Source organism: Rhinoderma darwinii, chromosome 10 (genome assembly GCF_050947455.1).
Source record: "Rhinoderma darwinii isolate aRhiDar2 chromosome 10, aRhiDar2.hap1, whole genome shotgun sequence".
Taxonomy (NCBI): domain Eukaryota; kingdom Metazoa; phylum Chordata; class Amphibia; order Anura; family Rhinodermatidae; genus Rhinoderma; species Rhinoderma darwinii.
Window position 1 is genome coordinate 13,258,302 of NC_134696.1, and position 20,414 is coordinate 13,278,715.

At 44.9% G+C, this 20,414-nt stretch overlaps 1 protein-coding gene across 3 annotated transcripts; it reads right to left on the reverse strand.

The window, feature by feature from the left end:
- Window positions 1-859: 859 nt before the first annotated feature.
- TARDBP (TAR DNA binding protein) lies at window positions 860-19,661 on the reverse strand. Of its 3 annotated transcripts, none has more exons than XM_075839374.1 (6): window positions 19,597-19,661; window positions 6,968-7,217; window positions 5,745-5,908; window positions 5,519-5,659; window positions 4,139-4,309; window positions 860-2,602 (listed from the first exon to the last, which is right to left on the reverse strand). In XM_075839374.1, the coding sequence occupies exons 2-6, from the start codon at window positions 7,206-7,208 to the stop codon at window positions 2,060-2,062; spliced, it is 1,260 nt and encodes a 419-aa protein (XP_075695489.1). In that variant the 5' UTR covers window positions 7,209-7,217; window positions 19,597-19,661; the 3' UTR covers window positions 860-2,059. The 3 variants fall into 3 exon arrangements, with proteins under 3 accessions (XP_075695489.1, XP_075695487.1, XP_075695488.1); XM_075839372.1 differs by lacking the exon at window positions 19,597-19,661 and adding an exon at window positions 9,777-9,950; XM_075839373.1 differs by lacking the exon at window positions 19,597-19,661 and adding an exon at window positions 9,856-9,943.
- Between the last annotated feature and the right edge of the window lie 753 nt (window positions 19,662-20,414).

Here is a 20,414-nt window from a genome sequence, read left to right on the forward strand (position 1 = left end):
AAAGTGTAGACCCAACCCCCTCACTGCCTGATTTATTTTTAAAGTAGGCCAACCGACTGGCAGCAGCCCGGCCGGCACCTCTCGATGCCCTATAGGGACAGGAAAAAACACTGAGGGCGGGGCTATTTAAACTAGTGATGTTCCTGCCCTAATTAGAGGCGGAGCCCTTACCTCCCATGGTGCCGTCACGAAGGGTGAGTGAGAAATAGGCAGTATGATAACCTTAGTGCAGCCCATAAAATAACCTGTCCTGAGTTTGTGGCCCAGATTCACATCACCAGTAGTCGTGTGCATGAGGACTTTCATATTTTGCTATAGTGTTTAGTATAGAAGTGGGTGGAAATCTTTCCATTATACTCTGTAGGCTCCACTCCTGCCCTAAACATGCCAGCGAGAAAGTGGCCTCCGGCTGCTTCACATTGTTGTAAAACATCCGCAATATCCAGACCTAATGCAGTTCCACTGAACTTTGTGCATCGCTGCAAAAACCTACAGGATACGAGTGTTGCTACTGGTGACCAAGTCCGCAGGCAGTGGTGGTGGTGGGGACAGACCTCCAATTGATTTGCATAGTACTCAAAACTGGGTCGTGTGTGCAGCAGGAAACACCATGACAATCTTCTCCACTCAAACCATGCAGGTCATTTCCAGTATTGTCCCCAAACAGTGCCACTTGTGTCCACAGGTTGTGCGTGGGTTTGCAATTCTGCTCCATTGAATGTGGCTGAGCTGCAATCGCACAGAAACCTGTGGATAAGCGAGTGGTTCTTGGAAAATAAAAACCAAAAGTAGCCATGTTTAATTTAAGTAATCCTGTACAACTCTTTAAAAATCGGGAAAGGAAAAGAAAGCAAAAACGTTTTAGTTAAACGGTTTTATTTAAGAATCCTACATTGACAAGTCTTGTAAAAAGCATCCAAACACAGAACACATGACTGCAGCAAACGGCATCCCTGTTATTACTTACAAACCGAAACAGTCCCGACACTCTAGAACAGTCCCATTTTTCATTTCACTCTAGAGCGTTCACCACCCACCCCCGCCAGCATCATATGCAGTTCACAAGGACTCACATTGTCATTAAACAGAAAATAATGCACACCTCATACAGCATTCACAGCAGTAGACGTTTCAAGGAGAGGGAAAAAGTATTAAATTTTTTTTTTTTTTTTTTATACACAAACCCATTTCAAACAGTTACAACTTTTAGGCAGGGAAAAAAAAAATAAAAATAAGCCCCAGTCTTCCAAATGTTCAAGTCCTTTGAATGCAAGAAACATTCGTACGTTACTTGCTCCCACTGCGCTCTGCACACGCTCACCATGGCCACTGGATCGAGAGACACATCTCCAACGTTTAGAAAAAAAAACCAATGAATCCCATAATGCACCACCAGGTCTCTGCACGCTCTCTGGTTCTCGCTCATAGCCCAAGCCTCTCATGCCTTGGTCATCAACAATCCCACAGTTCAAACAGCCTTCTGGTTCCACCTCACAGCCGTGCGTTCTCAAAAGCGCTGGTACGACTTCCACGAAATAAAAGTAGTGGACAAAAATTGGATCACCCACCGTCTTAAGAATCGCCATGTGCAGCAGAAGATTTCTTCATGGGAATTATGAAGGAAGGTATCCAGGGCAGGATATAAAACAGAACTGCTTACAAGTGCCAGGTCCCAGAGAAACAAATGTGCGGAGCAGAGATCAGTAGTTGAAGCAATGAACACAGTAAAAGGGAGGAAGACTGCTCTAAACAAACTGGGATGCTCATTTACATCAAAGGGAAGAAGAAAACAAAAATATATATATATCATGGGCTTCAGTTAGTTGATGGGCAACGCCAAACAAAGACCGGTAGTTTTCTTCAACATGCAGTTAAGGTTCATGAACTACTTAATCATGGGATCACACCACCCGGATTCCTTCATAGAGGACATACAGCTGAACCGCCTGCAGGCTTGAAGAAAACCTCTAGGGAAAAAGGTCTGTAAATGCATTTCACATTGTACTTACCATAAAATTAGGAAATGTTGATCTAACCCCCCCCCACTAAGCCATACTATCTACATACCCCAACCAGAGGACTTTGATTCCATGCTCGAGCTGAAGCCCCCACCATTGAAGCCAGTACCAGAGCCGGCATTAGGAGAACCCCAGCCTATAGCCCCAGAGTTAGAGCCATAGGAGTTACTAGCGGAGCCAAAGCTCTGTGCCTGGTCTCTAGGAGGATTCCCTTGGGGGCCCTGGTTATTACTCTGTGGATTCCCAGGTTGATTCTGCTGACTTGCCAGCATGCCCATCATACCCCAGCTGCTTTGTAAAGCTGCCTGAGCAGCAGCCATCATTGCAGGGTTGATGCTAAATGCCCCGAAGTTCATGCCACCGCCGCCTCCACCCCCCGCCATGTTATTTGGCTGGTTGTTACCAAGTCCAGCGCTCTGTGGCCTGTTATTGGGGTACCCCTGAGTCGTGAAGTTAGCTCCTGGGAATCTGCCACCCCTCTCCAAGGGGATCCTATTGCTATTATTGTGTTTGGGCTCTGCTGTAGATACATGAACACTGACTCCTTTAATAATCAGATCTTCTCCGCACAAAGACTGGGCAACCTTGAAAAAAAAACCAAAAACATTCACTTAGTGGAGTGATAAGAGACCACACAAAATAAATTATTGTACCAATAGCCAGAAAACCACAGGTATTTTCTGGCTCATGAAGACTGTGCTTATTTGTACCACCCTTTACTTGATGAGTGCAAGCCGAGTGCAGCTAGTGGTCTGTCATCAGTGAGGAAGCTAGTTTAGGCTTAAAGGGGTTTTCCCATTGGAGACATTTAGGACATTCACAGGTGTCAAATAGATGTGGGTCCCACGTCTGGGACCAGGCACCTCTCTAGAACGCTGTTCTGCGGCTCTGTGTTGCAGCAGGTGAACTCAGACCATGAAATGGCATAACTCTGAGCTACCCTGTTTCCACAAGTCCCGTAGAATCGAATGGTAGTTACGGAAACAATATAGCTTGCATGCTTCGTTGCTTCCATAACTACCATTCGCTACTATGGGACTTGTGGAAACCGAATAGCTCAGCGCTGTTTTTGTAACTCCCAATCACACAGCCAGGAAGTGGCCAGGAGGCAGCCAAAGCAGAAAAAAGGTAGAACGGGGTTTAGGGAGCTCTGTTTTAGAGATGGGTGCGGGTCCCAGAGGTGGTACACGTATCTGACATTCATGACATATCCTGTGGCTAGGTCATAAATGTCCCTGATGGGTAGAGCCCTTTAAGGTACCACCAAAGTGGATTATGTTAGTTAGTAGTTGCTTTGTGCAAGAACATTTCATTTTAGGGTATGTTCACACGCACAGTCAAAAAAAATCTGAAAATACAGAGCGGTTTTGAAGGGAAAACCAGCTCCTGATTTTCGGATGTCTTTCGCTGCTCGCACTTTTCGCTGTGTTTTTTACGGCCATTTTTCTATGGAGTCAATGAAAAACGGCTCCAAAGAAGTAGCGATGCGTAAAAAAACAGCCTGTCGGAACAGAACGCTGTTTTTCCCATTGAAGTCAATGGGCAGATGTTTGGAGACGCTCTGCTTCTGATTTTTCAGCCGTTCATGGCCTTAAAAACGGCCGAAAATAAGCCGCGTGAACATAGCCTTAGGGTTTGTAATATCGACTAGACTTGCTATGAGAAATCTTATCGGTGGTGTGGGCAATCAGGGACCCTCCTCTCTGCCTGGAACAGCATCACTTTCAGCGTTTTCTAGCACATCTAGTGGATCCACTTATTGGCAAAACAAATATTCATTATGAGAAAACCCCTTTATCACCTATCCACAGGGCAGGTGATAAGATATCGGATTGGTGTGTGTCACAGACCGCTGGGACCCCACTGATCACAACGGGCTTACTTTGCCATCTGTGGTAGCCCCATATATGAATGGAGCAGTACTGCACACTCTGCCACCGCTCCATTCATTTCTATGGGGCTCAGAGTTTTCTTTGGCAGCTATCCCCCCCGTGGCTAGGTGATAAATATGGATTATAGGCAACATATTAAGCTTAAACTATTGCCAGTTATTGTAGTGTAGGAAGGATAAATCCCAGATTACGTGCAACATTTATTGACTGCATTTAGCAGTTTCTTACCTGGTCATCAGCAAAGGTCACAAAGGAAAATGCTCTAAATGGCTTTGGGATAAAGACATCCACCACCTCTCCGTATTGCGTGAAGAACTGGCGAAGCTCGTCAGCAGTCATGTCCTCGGTGCAGCGGCCAACAAATACTTTACGGCTGCGCATGGGTTCATCTGGGCTTTGCTGTAAAGAAGCCACAATGAGTAAAGTGTCTGAAGATTGCAAGTAAGCCGTGTAAAAATGTGTCACCCTAATGTCATGATCAATGGAAATAAAATAAAGTGGTGGGGGTTACGTGAATGGGAGATGCTTGCACCACTTTTAGAAACTGCAGAGCTCTGGAAGGAGAACTACCAAAAACATCAAATAAATCTCCATTTATAGTATATTGAAGATGTTAAAAACTTATGTAGGGATCATTGACTGACCTGCAAGTAGCTATTCAACTCCAGGGTTCCCCTGACAAACCTGTCTGTCAAGCCTTCTGGCAGTTCAGTGCTGGAATAAGTCCACTGTGGATCCAAATCACCATCCACATCAGTGTTCACATACTAGCTGCGGCTATCAGCAGTATTCTGCTGCATTTCTCTTTTTAATCATTGGCTACAGCAGATTTTCACCTGCACGTTAACTTCACTGAGTAGGCGCTGACTAACATTGTATTTTGCATGCAGCTGTTAAAGCTACCAAAAAAAAAAAGTCCTGAAAAATTGCTGCCCCCATAAGATCTACCATGTTACACATCCATAGTTCCAGCAACCTCAAACTAAATCCTCATTGAAGCTGCCACGTGCATGATCTCATTCATAGGTGTGACTGATACTAGCAGCTACTAATCTGCAGACTAAGGGCCTGTTCACATCACCGTTCACTTTCCGTTCCGGGGTTCCGTCTGAGGTTTCAGTCGGGTGATCCTCACAACGGAAAGTGAAACCACAGCTTCAGTTTCAGTCACCACTGATATCAATAGTGACGGAAACATTGCTAATGGTTTCCGTTTGTCACCATTCCAGCAGGTTTCCGTTTTAACGACGGAATCAATAGCGGAGTCCACTGCGCTATTGATTGTCGGAAAACCGGAAACCTGCCGGAATCGTGACGAACGGAAACCATTAGCAATGTTTCCATCACGATTGATATCAGTGGTGACTGAAACTGAAGCGGTAGTTTCAGTTCCACTTTCCGTTGTGGGGTTCACCCGACGGAACCCAGGAACGGAAAGCGAACGGCGATGTGAACAGGCCCTAATTCCAAAAAGAACAGGGAGTAGTTTACATACTTGAGGATTTCCACACATTATTAAGAATCATTTGCCACAAACAAGTGTTATATCAGTGAAGGGTCTGCGCTATCGACCACTTCAGGTGATTATAAGTTTGGACATAAATTTACCTTGGAATTAGGCAGTTTACAGTCGCACCATCTTCCATCTATCATGTGGCGCTGGGACATCACTTTCACTTGTGTTTCATATTCTGTAAACCGTACAAAGCCAAAACCCTTAGAATGGCCGGTTTTGGCATCTTTTTTGACCTGCAAAATCGTGGAAAAGTGTTAGATGGCATTAAGTCAAACCAGTCTTTCTGCAGCCAACATGGAACTTCAGAAACAGCAGTACCTGGACCATGATGACTTCTCCAAACGTGCTGAAGTAGTCCTTCAGATCCTGCTCAGTTGTTTTCCACGGTAAGCCAAGCACAATGAGATCAGAGGTTTTTGTCACAGCTCGCTTGATTTTAACAGCTGAAGAAGCGTCGGTTTCATCCATCTTCCTTTTGTTGTCTGAAATAAATAAAATGTGCACGTTTTACAGGGGTTGCAGGACGGCGACAATATCCTGACCAAGTGCATAAGTATCCAGAAGATCTGACTTGGGGTAGTGCTCCACAAGACAGACAAGGGGGGGGGGATTTGGACATCGGTGAACACGGGCTGCACTGTACTATTTCTGAGACAGGAAGATTTTTAGTGTATGTTTAGATCTGCGTTCGGTACGTTTGTTGCTCTGCTCCGTCAGAAGCAGAGCAACGACAAAAAACTCGGGTTTCACCAGGAAAATAAATAAATAGCAGAACTGGCGGTCAGTTACGGAGCCTCCAACGCAGGTGTGAACAAGGCCTGGGAGGTAAATTGAGCAATGGTTTTGGCATGGATGATTTTTTGGCTAGTAAGGCCCTGCTTTAGGGCATATTTATATGTGATCGTTTCAGATTTCTGTGACCACGTCCTATAAAAATCTATTAAAATCTCATAATCAGTGTGACGGGGGACTGGAATGTATATTATGGTGTATTCACATACTGCAGTGAGTGCACCACTAATACTTTTTGCTCCCCACATAACCCCCTTTATCAAACACCACATTCACAATGTAAAAAACAGCAGATTCTGGGCATGCTGAAAATGCAGCGCAATTCATTTATTGCAATGTGAAGAGTGAACTCCACAGCTGAAGTTTTATCCCGGATCAAGTGTCATTTTTTTTTTTATTACGGAGTCTAGTCGGTTTTTAGGGGTTAATCATTGATCATTCACTTAGAACATGGGTGTGAATTGCTATGGACTAGGAGGCAGAGGGGCCATATTCAGACGAGGCAGAAAAATCCAGAAGATCTGATCTCTGCACAGTCTGGATCAGGCACGTCGCACATTTGGAAACACCTTCAGACCCGCAGCACAAATATTGTGAAGTTCTGCATTACATGCACTGCGGTACCTTCAGCAAAGACTCCACAGCGTGTGAACCTGCTGGAGATTGTATCAGAAATGGCCAAGCAATAACTTCACAATAAAAATATCCAGCATGTGGTTCCACAAAACTGGAACTAGGAAGTGTCTCACCTTTTGGGTAGTTCACGACATAAACGAGATTTCCCCATCCACTTTCTGGAGCATGGAGAATGCCTTCCACCAGCCGGACCCCACGCATGCACTGATTCACCGGATTCCGGTATCTGAGGCCGCAAGCACCAGGGAACTGAGCCGTTACGGTGGACAGCAGGACGGTGCCATCATCCTCGGACGGAATTTCCATTGGTTCCTCATTCTCGTCCTCAGCCACGCGAATATATTCCATCTCCATAGCTGCAAACTAAGAGTAACAAGTCAGACCCAACAATACATGCATCACCTCACCATCAAGCGTAGACTAATATATATATATATATATATATATATATATATATATATATATATATATATATACACATATACACACACACTTATATAACGAGGTCCAGAACCAGGCGCGCTACAGACAGACCGTTTTACCATGACTCACGAGCTATCAGAAGAGCCCATTAAGCCCCAAAAAAATTAGAATGGTGTGGACTTGAATAAAAACAGCAGTTCCACCATTTTCAGATGTCGTTTTTATTAATATCATTTTGGGGAATGTCGGGCAATTCTATCACTTTTTAGAAATTTTTTGGAGGGGTTGTAGTGAAAAAAAAACAAAAAAAACCAAACTGATTTGCCATTTTTACATTCACCGTATTCGATAAAAATCTTAATTTTGGGCATTTTTGGGCACAGGGATATCGAATATGTATTTTTATACGTGATTTGTTAAAATTGTTTTAGGCCACCTCGGGGGCTTGAACCTGCGAGCATTAGATCGATTATGCCATAGACTGCAATATCACAGTATTGCAGTCTAGGGCAAAATCAGTGTAAAGCAATCTCCCACCAGCAGGGCTCCCAACTGCTAGAGGACTACACCGGCTCCACGATCTCATCACGCGGGAGTCAGTGACCAGGGCAGTAAAAACCCCTCAGATGCTGGCGGTCACATCTGATACTGGCATATGACTGGTTAATTGCTTGTGATCAGAAATTTTTCTGATTGTAAGCACTGCAACACAGAAGTCCCGGCCGCTATGGTGTCTGCTCTGCTTCTGAACGGGCGCCATGTTACAGGTCGACAGGAAAGGGGGTTTTCCAGCCAGTAAAAATTGATAGGCTAACCTCAGGATCGGGTGTCAATAGCGGATGGGTCGGGGTAGGACTCCCAGAAGCCCTGCCGATCAGCTGTTTTGAGGGGGTGCAGGGATCGTACCAGTGCTGCTTCCCCTTCATTTTTTGCGCACTCTGAATTTTCGATACACATTTCGCTGTGTCACAGGTACTGCCGTCTGCTCTCCCATTGAAGTGAACCGCACGAAATCTGTGTCGAAAATAGTGAGCAAGTAGAAATGAAGGGGAAGCCGTGCTCGTATGATCACTGATAGGTGGAGTCCTGGGAGTCTGACCCATCATTGATTGTTCATCCTGATAGGCATTTACTGACTCAAACCCTTAAGACTCTGGGAGGTCCATCAGGTATCCGTCATTTTGCCGGCCGAAAAAAATCACTGGATAGGACCGGACTCATGTGCACAGCCGTGATTTTCGGGTCGGCCGGCGTGTCACCTGCGAGCCGCACACAAATCGTGGGCCGTGCACATGGCTGCGTTTTTTTTTTTTTTTTTATGAGCCCAGACAGCAAAACACAGCCGTAATAAGGCCTCATGCACACGACCGTATTTTTTCCCACCTGTAAATACTGGCGTAAATACGGGTCCGGTGTCACACGTATTCCACCCGTATTTACGAGCACGTTTTTGGCGGCAAAATAGCACTGCACTAATCGGGCGGGAGACCGGACTGGAGGAAGCAGGAAGTTGTCGGTAAGTATGAACGTCTTTTATTTTTTACAGGTTTATACTGATCGGTAGTCACTGTCCAGGGTGCAGAAACAGTTACTGCCGATCAGTTAACTCTTTCAGCTCCCTGGACAGTGACTATTTACTGACGTCGCTTAGCAACGCTGCCGTAATGACGGGTGCACACATGTAGCCACCCGTCATTACGAGAGCTCCATAGACTTCTATGGACTGTCCGTGCCGTTATTACGGCCTGAAATAGGACATGTTCTATCTTTTTCAACAGCACGGGCACCTTCCCGTGAGAAAACGGGAAGGCACCCGTCGCCAATAGAAGTCTATGAGCCCGTTATTACGGGTCGTGATTACGACCCGTAATAACGGGCGTTTTTACGGTCGTGTGCATGAGGCCTAAGGCATGCGGTACAGCTCCACGGCACGGACACCTTCCCGTAGAGAACACAGGCCTCATGCACACGGCTGTGATTTTCAGGTTGGTCAGGACGCGCACAATATTTTTTATTTTGAGCCTGGACCGCAAAACACGGCCGTAATAAGACACATCCGTTCTTTTTGTGGTCCAGGCTCTGCACGGATCATAGAAGCCACGGTCATGTGCCCATAGAAATGAATGGATTTTCAGGGGAATTGCAGGCACAAAACCACATCCGTGTTCATGGGGCCAAAGGTGTCCTGGGCCAATTGAACTGAACGGGTCCGTAATTGCGGACCGGTTTATGGAGATTTTTTAAGGTTGTGAGCATGGGGCCTATAATTTTTGTTCGGTAGGATTGAGGGGGGCGCGGGGGGACAGGGAAAATATTAAAGAAAGCCATGAAAGGAAACAGCGGCGAACATACAGTAACCCCGCATCATCGCCTCACATACATACACCCGACAACGAAACGGTCGGAGAACGTCGTTGCACCGAGGCCCGACTCCCAGCCGCCGCGCCCTCCCACGAGGCAGTTACACAACCCCCATCCGACCGGCAGCGGGATACTCACTTGCTCCAGTTCCAAGATATCAATAAGGTACAGAGCAGCGGCGAAAGCCTTACAATCAGGGAAAGAGACCAAAACCCACCAGCGCACAAATCTCCAGTGATCTCCTCACACCTCCCGGACTCCGTCACAAAATGGCGCCTGCGCCTCCTGCTCAAGCGCTCATCAACTGCTGCGAGCTACCATTGCCCGAAAGGGGAGGGGGGTGACGAAGCAATAACGTGAGATTCCAGGCGGATTATGTCACGTTTATAATATATAAAATGTTATTGCCAATAAGTAAATTCAATTCTCTGGATAAATAGGGTACAATTTTAGAAACGAACTTCTGAAGGCAGGCGAGTGTGAATCAACGTGTTCCGTTTACCCCTGTTTCTTGAAAGATGGTAGTGTCCAGTTCTGCGGCGAATCGCTGCGCATGCGCGCTGGGACAGGAGCGTGTGGTGTTTTGTGCAGTCAGACAAAGGATAGCTAGGCCTGTATTGAGGAAGCTGCGGGTTCAGTGTGTTTCTATGGGAGGAGAGGGACAGCAGAAGCGCGCTGTAAAATAATGTGGAGAATGGAGGAGACTTACCAAAATTAGTACAATACAAAGGAATAGCAGTTTCCCCCAGAAACCAATCAGATTTCGGCTCTCATTTACCAGAGGCTCTTTGGAAAATGAAAGCACGAATCTGATCGGTTGCCATGGGCAACTGTTCCTTTTTAATGTTACACTTGATTTGATAACTCTCCCCCAGTGTGTCCTAATGACTGATTTGCGGAGGCAGTGACAACCGCTGTGAGCGCCGCTATGTGCTGGTCTTGTCAGTTTTATAGATCCCAGACTGTTACCTAGGGGACACGGGCTGTACTTAATGGGGTTGTATGAGATTACATGACTGCTCTCTTCTGAAAATAGCGCCACCCTTGTCCATGGGTTGTGTCTGGTATTGCAGCTCAGTCCCATTTGTTGGGGTAGTCTTGCTTATAGATGATAGATAAAGGCTATATGGTTCAGTTCACTCTGTGATTCCAATTAAATAATGACAACGGTCGTTGGAAAAGGAGACGCGTGTACACAAGTTGGTGTGGAAGTCGATCCTCTTCTGGGGCTTCTTTGTGAGGCCCCATTCACATGACCGTGCCTTAGAACAATTTTATTAGTATCAAAGCAGGAGGACAAACACGACCCATCATCTTGTGTCACGTATAGGATTCAGTTCATTATCATAGATACTACTGCCAGTGGCGTAACTACCGCTGTAGCAGCCGTAGCGGGGCCCGCAGCATGAGGGGGCCCGTGCCGCCCCCCCCCCACAGCCGGAGGCTCTGCTAGCAGCCGCTATGGCTCCTACAGCGCGACGCCACTGAATGGGTTGTTCCTACATAAGACATATATCCCCCATCCACAGGAGAGGGGATACGTGTGGGATCGCCGGGACGTCCAGCGATAAGGAGAACGGGGGACCGAAAGTCCCTCGAAGTTCTCCATGACAGACCTTGGACTTCCGGGGTCTGTGTCGGCAGCTCCATAGAAATGACTTGCGCACCGGTCGTGCTTGTGCGCATGCGTGACCAGCGCTCCTTTCATTTTTATTGAATTGCGCAGATGCCGGTAGTCCGAGGTTCGTCATGGAGAACTTGGAGGGACTTTCGGTCCCCCGTTCTCCTTATCGCTGCCAGCGATCACTCATGTATCCCCTACACTGTGGATAGGGGATGCATGTCTTTTGTAGGACAAACTATAGGCCGTTTTTTTTGTTGGGGGGGCTATATGGCGTTATCTACAGGGGGGGGCGGTAAGGCGTTATCTACAGGGGGGGCTGTAAGGCGTTATCTACAGGGGGCTGTATGGCGATATCTACAGGGGGCTGTGTATGGTGTTATCTATAGGGGTGCGATGTGTGGCGGAATCTACAGTCAAAAGTTTGCTATGGGGCCCATCCTTTCCTAGTTACGCCCCTGACTGCTGCTGACGCGTGTATACATTAGTTATATGATGCAGCGGGTGCCTTCCTTATATCAGTGATCCTCAACCTTTCTTACCTCGAGAGACACATTCAACGCGAAGAGATCAGAGAAGTCATATAACCGATATTAAATAGGAAACAACTGGAAAAGACAGGGATACCATCAGGGTGTTAATAGAGAGATCGCCGCTTTTTTTTTTGTATTGGATTCATTTAAGGGGTATTCCGATTACAACAAGTTACCCCGTATCGATCGGTGGGTGTACGACAGCTCAGACCCCCATCCTTTACGTGAACGGGGAGCCCGAATTTGCCTGAACCCCAAGTTTGAACCTAGCGACAGGTCGCTCTTGCGCACTGCCGCTCTATTCATTCTCTATGGCAGCGGAATATGGAAAGCCGAACACAGCACTCGGCTATCTCCAGTGCTCCCATAGAGAATGAATGGAGCAGCAGTGTTTAAGAGCAACCCGTCGCTCGGTTCAAACTTGGGGTTCGGGCAACTTCGGGCTCTCAGTTCTCGTAAACGGTGGGGGTCCGAGCAGTCGGACAACTACTGATCAGCAAGTTACCCCTTACCCTACGGATAGGGGGGTAACGTGTAACCGGAATACTCCTTTAAGAAGAACGCCTAAAACAATGCCCCAAAAAATGGAGCAAAAAAATAGTCAAAAACGTTCAAAATCTGTCTCAAAACTTTGAGGCCGATGTTTTTCTGCCTGACAAAAACCTCCGTGTGAACTTATCCTTATTGTTTTACATATACATTTTAATATGTTTTGCGCATGATTCCATTTTTATCTATCTACTGAGTAATCTTTGTTATGGGGCAGTGTTCATTTTAATGTTTTCATTGTATTGTCCACTGCCTTTCTCTTCCGCCAAGTCTTTAATCGGATATGGAGATATACGCCTCTGCATGCCGGGCGGTACAGTCGCCGAGGCAACCGTCCGATGCCCAGCAATTATCGTGCACATATCCTAATCTAATTGCCACAGCCCGAGATATGGCTGTTTTAATTGACCCCCCTTCTCTCCTGCCTCAGTCTCTCACACTGTGTGAAGCAGCTTCATGCTGATAGGTCAGCGTCAGAGGCTGTGAGGAGGCTCCACCTCCGGAGAATCGCTGCTGGTGACACCCACTTGTCTACTATAGCCTCATTTACATATTTAGAAAAAAGCTCATAACTTTTAAAATAATAAACTTTTTGGGACACAATTTTCACTAGTATTATTAGTGAGACGGCGACTATTAGATTAGCTAGGAAATAGGGAATTACTAAACTAGTGACAGAGCCTCTAAGTACCGTATATACCTTTCTCCATCAGATTAGGAATAATGACGTCTAGAGAATAAGTGCAGAACTTATCGATTTTAAAGTGTTGGAGGCTATGCCTGAATAAAATTTTGAATCCAAGAATTCTAGCGCTTCCTACATAGCTGAAGGATCCAGAACTTCTCTGTATGTTTGTAATCTCCAAGTCTGGAACATAATGGCTCCATAGCTGTTACATGTCCTTGGTCTCAATTAATTAGGTTGTTTGCCTGTGCTGATAACTCCAGAAATGAGAACACCTGACTCTCGCAGCTATCCACATAAGGCTTCGGTCACATCTGCGTCGGGACTCCGTTCCTGGGGTCCATCTGAGCTTTCCGTCAGGGGAACCTATGAACAGAATCCAAGCTGAAACAAATGGAAACCATAGGTTTCTGTTTGCATCCCCATTGATTTCAATGGTGACGGATCCGGTGCAAATGGCTTCCGTTTATCACCGTTGTGTAAGGATTCCGTCGTTATGACAGACTCAATACCGTAGTCAACTGCACTATTCATTCCGTCGAAACGACGGAACCCTTGCACAACGGTGACAAATGGAAACCATTTGCACCGGATCCGTTACCATTGAAATCAATGGTGATGCAAACAGAAACCTATGGTTTCCATTTGTTTCAGCTTGAATTCTGTTCATAGGTTCCCCTGACGGAAAGCTCAGACGGACCCCAGGAACGGAGTCCCGACGCAGATGTGAACGAAGCCTTAGTTGTGGTAGCTCCATTGGAGCCTGGAAACACTCCACTGTCCTCCTCAACAGGAGCTTCTCTATTGTCAGAGAGTGTAGTTTGGGATACCACGGTTTCGATGGCCATACATGGTACACTACACTAATATTTATCGTGCTATACACTCCTCTTCCATCTTTTTAAGATTTTTTGGCAGCAGGTTTAGAGGGGAGGGAAAGCATAAAGGTGTACTAAGTCCTTCCATGGGAAGGATAGGGCTTCTATCATCTAAGCTCTTGGGGGCCACGTGTGTGCAACAAATCTCTATCTGAACTGTGCTCTCTGACGTAAATAGACTATCTCCAAGATCCCGAATTTCTGAATTATTAATTTGAAAAGCTGGTTCTTTAGGGCCACCGTTGCCGAGGTTAGTTTTTGTCTGAAGATTGCATCTGCAGTCTCGTTTGTGTGTCCTGGAACATATTGTGCTGTCAAGTCTCGCTTCCTGTCTATCGCCCAAGTCCTGAACTCTAGGGCTTCTGCACAAGATCTTCTGGATTTGGTACCTCCTATCTTGTTGAGGTAGGCCACTGCTGTCTTGTTGTCCATCGGGACTAGAATGGACTGGCAGTTCATCTCCTCCTTCACTAGAGACTGACTGGTGAGTCTCGCTGCCCTTTATTCTAACTTTTTCTCTTTGCCTGACCAAGTGCCTCTTATTGCAGAGTTTAGTGAATGGGCTCCCCACCCCATGAGAGAAACATCTGATTTTATCTTTCAATTTTCAGCTGGGGCGCAAATACAATTTGGAATAGGGTCTTTCAAGGATCTGATTCTCTCTTGACATGTGGAGGGATTTTGAACACTCTGTTCCAAAGATTCCCCTCTCTGAGAAGCTTTCTCAACCAGAACGGCATCTCCCGACTGAGAGAGGGAGCCGTTTTAAATCCCGGTTGTAATGATACAAATCTTCCAATGAGTCGTGCAAGATCTCTTATAGAGAGAGAAGATCTGCGGTAAGAATTTGTACTCTTTCTTTGAAGTCTAACCACTTTTCTATTGGAGCCTGTATTAGAAACGCCTCTGTATTTAGGTGAAAACCTAAGAAAATTAAACTCGTTGTGGGCTGAAGAACTGGCTTTTCTACATTTATGTGGAAACCTGTGTCTGACAGAGTATACATTAACATGTCTCTGTGTGTAATCGAGATCTCCATGTCCTGATGAAATAAAAGTATGTCGTCTAGGTATATGAAACAGAGAGCTCCTTTCTTTCTCAGAAAGGTTCTGATTGCTTTCATTACCCTTGTGAACGTTTATGGGGCCTTTGAGAGGTCGAATACCATAACATTTCATTGGTAAGTATAGTTTCTCCACCTGAATTGGAGCCACATATATAGAGTGGAATGCATCTTTTAAATCTATCTTTAACCCCTTCAAGACACAGCCTGTTTTGGCCTTCAGGACACAGCCAATTTTTTCAAATCGGACATGTTTCACTTTATGTGGTAATAACTTCGGAATGCTTTTACCTATCCAAGCGATTCTGAGATTGTTTTCTCGTGACACATTGGACTTTATGATACTGGCAAAATTTGCTCGATACATTAAGTATTTAATTGTGAAAAACACCAAAATTTAGCGAAAAATTTCAAAAATTAGCATTTTTCTAAATTTATATGTATCTGCTTGTAAGACAGGCAGTTACACCACACAAAATTGTTGCTAATTAACATCACCCATATGTCTACTTTAGATTGGCATCGTTTTTTGAACATCCTTTTATTTTTCTATGACATCACAAGGCTTAGAACTTTAGCAGCAATTTCTCACATTTTCAAGAAAATTTCAAAAGGCTATTTTTACAGGGGCCAGTTCAGTTGTGAAGTGGATTTTAGGGCCTTATATATTAGAAACCCTCAATAAGTCACCCCATTTTAAAAACTTCACCCCTCAAAGTATTCAAAACAGCATTTAGAAAGTTTCTTAACCCTTTAGATGTTTCACAGGAATTAAGGCAAAGTAGATGTGAAATGTTCAAATTTCTTTTTTTTTTGCAGAAATTCATTTTTCATCTATTTTTTTTGTAACACAGAAAGTTTTACCAGAGAAATGCAACTCAATATCTATTGCCCAGATTCTGCAGTTTTTAGAAATACCCCACATGTGGCCCTAGTGCACTTATTGACTGAAGCACCTGCCTCAGAAGCAAAGGAGCACCTAGAGGATTGTGGGGCCTCCTTTTTATTAGAATATATTATAGGCACCATGTCGGATTTGAAAGGCTCTTGCGGCTCCAAAACAGTGGAAATCCCCCAAAAGTGACCCCATTTTGGAAACTATACCCCTTGAGGAAATTATCTAGGGGTATAGTGAGCATTTTGACCCCGCAGGTTTTTTGCAGAAATTATTGGAAGTAGGCCATGAAAATGAAAATCTAAATTCTTTCAAAGAAAATGTAGGTTTAGCTTATTTTTTCTAATTTCCACAAGGACTAAAAGGAGAAAATGCACCACTACTTTTGTAAAGCAATTTCTCCCGAGTAAAACAGTACCTTGCATGTGGTCATAAACGGCTGTTTGGACACACGGCGGAGATTAGAAGGGAAAGAGCGCCATTTGGCTTTTGGAGCTAAAATTTAGCAGGAATGGTTTGCGGAGACTACGTCGCATTTGCAAAGCCCCTAAGGGACCAAAACAGTGAAAACACCAAAAAAGTGACTCCATTTAGGAAACTACACCCCTTGAAGAATCCATCTAGGGGTGTAGTGAGCATTTTGAACCCACAGGGGCTTCATATATTTTATTAGAATTGGGCAGTGAAGATAAAAAAAATCCTTTTTTTCCAATAAGACATAGCTTTAGCTCAACATTTTTCATTTTCTCAACAAATAAAGGAATAAAAGAACCCCAACATTTGTAAAGCAACTTCTCAGGAGTATGGCAACACCCTATTTGTGGTCATAAACTGCTGTTTGGGCATATGGCAAGGATCAGAAGGGAAGGAGCGCCGTTTGGCTTTTGGAGCACAGATTTTGCTGGATTGATTTCTTGACACCATGTCACTTTTGCAAAGCTCCTAAGTTACCAGTACAGTGGAAACTCCCCAAAAGTCACTCGATTCACGAAACGACACCCCTTGAGGAATCCATCTAGGGGTGTAGTGAGCATTTTGACCCTACAGGTGTTTCATAGATTTTATTAGAATTGGGCAGTGAAAATAAAAAAAATCCTTTTTCTTCAATAAGACGTAGTTTTAGCTGAAAATGTTTCATATTCTCAACAAATAAATGAAAAAAAGCACCCCAACACTGGTAAAGCAACTTCTCCTGTGTACGGCAATACCACATATGTGGTCATAAACTGCTGTTTGGGCACAGAGTAGGGCTCCAAAGGGAAGGAGCGCCATTTGGCTTTTGGAGTACAGATTTTGCTGGATTGGTTTCTGGTCGCTATGTCGCATTTGCAAAGTCCCTGTGGGACTAAAACAGTGGATCCCCCCCAGAAGTGACCCCATTTTGGAAACAACACCCGTCAAAGTATTCACCTAGGGGTGTAGTGAGCATATTAACCCCACAGGTGATTGGCAGAAATTGGCGTGCACGCGATGTTGCAGAGTGAAAAGGGTTTTTCAATAGATATGCCAATAAGTGGCGCCCAGCTTGTGCCACTGGAGACACACACCCCAAAAATTGTTAAAAGGGTTCTCCCGGGTATGGCGATGCCATATATGTGGAAGTAAACTGCTGTTTGGGCACACTGTATCGTTCAGAAGGGAGGTAGCGCCATTTGGCTTTTGGAGCGTGGATTTTGCTTGTAGTAGTTTTGTTTTGAGTCTTACTGGTGTTTCCGTTTATAATGTGGGGGTACATGTAAGACGGGCGGAGTATATAAGGGGCATAGTCAGGTGGTATAGTGGGGTAAAAAAAACAATAAAATAATCCATAGATGTGTGTTATGCTGTGACTTTCTGCACAGGCCGGTGTCGCACTAATAAATGGTCTTTACTTAGTCCCCTTTTGGACCACACTCTGGACCTTTGTAGTTTGGGGGATTTTGCAGGAAAGTGTTGTCCTGGTATAATACGGGCGCCCTCACTTCCAGCGGATATGTTTGGGCCCTCCCCTTCCTGGTTCCCTAATTTTAGGGGCCTTGATAATTCGCCACTTGAAACAGAAGAAACGTTCCCCTCGGGTCGGCACAACTGCATATTTTTATTTCCTGGCTTATTGGTGCCTTGACTAATTTTATTTTTTCATAGACGTAGTGGTATGACGGCTGTTTTTTTTTTGTGTGACGAGCTGTAGTTTTTATTTGTACTATTTTGGGGCACATGCGACTTTTTGATCACTTGTTATCCTTTTTTTTTGGGAGGCAAGGTGACCAAAAAACAGCAATTCTGGCATATTATTTTAGTTCTTTTTATACAGCGTTCACCACGCATTATAAATTACATGTTCACGTTATTCTGCGTGTCAGTCCGATTCTGGCGATACCAAATTTATAGCACTTCTTATGTTTTACAACTTTTTGCACAATAAAATTACTTTTGTAAAGAGAATGGATTTTTTCTGTCGCCAAGTTGTGAGAGCCAGAACGGTTTTACATTTTTCGTCGACGGAGCTGTATGACGGCTTGTTTTTAGCGAGACGAGTTATCGTTTTTATTGGTACCATTTTTAGGTACATGCGACTTTTTGATCACTTTATATTTCAATTTTTGGAAGACAAAGTGACCAAAAAATAGCAATTATGTCAGTATTTTTTAGTTTTTTTTTTTTACGGCGTTCACTGCGCTTGATAAATAACATAATATTTTATAGTTCAGGTCGTTACGGTCGCAGCGATACCAAATATGTATGGCTTTATTATTTTTTTCAATAATAAATGACTTGATAAGGGTAAAAGGGCGATTGTGTTTTGTGTTATTATTTGAAACTTTTATTGTATTTTTTACAACTTTTATTTTTACTTTTTTTACACTTTTTTTTACACTTTTCTTTAGTCCCACTAGGGGACTTGAAGGTCCAACTGTTTTATTGATGTTCTAATACATTGCACTACCTATGTAGTGCAATGTATTAGAACTGTCAGTTGTTCACTGACAGCAAGCCGATCAGGCTCCGCCTCCGGGCGGGGCCTAATCGGCTAACGTAATGGCAGATAGGAAGCCATTGTTAGGCATCCTGTTGCCATAGTAGCAGTCGCCAGCCTTGCCATCGCGTGGCAAGGCTGCCGATTGCATACAAACCACTTTGATGCAGCGATTGCATTGAATCGCTGCATTGAAGGGGTTAATGCTAGGAATCGGAGCTAGCTCCGGTTCCTGGCGATAGATCGGGGTGTCCGCTGTAACATACAGCGGACACCCACTGCTGATGACGCCGGCTCAGCTTCTGAACCGGAAGCTGAGCCGGCGCCATCTTGCCGATGGTACCGGAAGCCTCCTGGGCCCCGCCGACGACGGGGCATAGGAGGATTCCGTTACTGGCGGACCGGGAGGTAAGTATTACCCCTCCGATCGCATTTGCAGCCACCGGCAACCCAGCGATCACGTTGCTTTGTCGCCGGTGGCTATAAACTCCTCACATGCTGCGATCTCTATTGAACGCAGCATGTGAGGGGTTAATCGGTCGGATCGGAGGCTAGCTCCGGTCCTGGCCGATACCTCAGGGTGCCAGCTGTAACATACAGCTGTCACCCGGCGGTGATGTCGCTGGCTCAGCTCCTGAGCCAGCTTCATCTCCATCACGTACAGTTACGTGGAGATGCGGGAAAAGGCCATCTCCCATCACGTAACTGTACGTGAAAATGCGGGAAGGGGTTAAAAGGAAAACATCCCTTTGTAAAAGGAGTCTTAAGTCGGTCATACCTTCAAACCAAAAACTCTTCTTCTTTAGAAACCTGTTCAGTGGTTTTACGTTGAGGACCGGTCTGACTGATCCATCCTGTTTTGTAACCGGAAATAAATGGCCTAGCCATCCTTTCTGTTCCGGTTGAGCTAAGGAAATCTTCCCTTCCGCTAATGCTTGTTCTAGAACTACGTCTTTGCTCCTGTCTGTCCTGAATCTGGGTATTCACCTTTGAAACCTAATTTTTTTCAGAGGTAGACATAAGCCATGCCTTACTATGTTTAAGATCCTGGGGTCCGAGGTAGTCATCTGCCAATCTTACAAATATGCTCTTGACGGTATTAGCGTAGCCTTCCTTACTTGACTGGGTTTTCTTGTTGTGGTTTCTATAATAACTGTCTCTTACTGAGGAAGAACTTTGTCCTCTGTTGGATGATCTCCTAATATGTCCCTGTTCATAATCACGGACCTGCCCTCGGGGCTTGTAGGACTGCCCTTCGACTGAAAGGGCCGTTTGAAGGAATACGCAGGTCTCTTTAAATCTGCAAAGGACTTATGAGCTCTATAATATCTCTTCACCTCCTTAATGAATTCAGGACCAAATAAATATGAGGAATCATTATTGGGATATTCGTGGCTCTTAGTGGTCAAATCAGACAAGCCAGCAAATATTAACCAGCGAACTCTCCTTATATTTGTTATGTAATTAAAGGATTGACCAATAATGAGAACAGCCCTGCTAATGGCTTTCAGTAGATCTAGTTTGTCTTTGCTGAGGCTTTCGAGCAGCCATGCAGTGATCAGACAGTCGGCTTGTGGTAGAACCAACGGATCAATG

Bases quoted from the DNA above. Each gene is read 5' to 3' on its own strand.
- TARDBP (XM_075839374.1), bottom strand. From the start codon at position 7,208: ATGGAGATGGAATATATTCGCGTGGCTGAGGACGAGAATGAGGAACCA. The intron at 5,909-6,967 runs GTGAGACACTTC...TATTTATTTCAG, and splicing joins TGTCGTGAACTACCCAAAAG to ACAACAAAAGGAAGATGGAT. The intron at 2,603-4,138 runs GTAAGAAACTGC...TTTTTTTTCAAG, and splicing joins TGACCTTTGCTGATGACCAG to GTTGCCCAGTCTTTGTGCGG.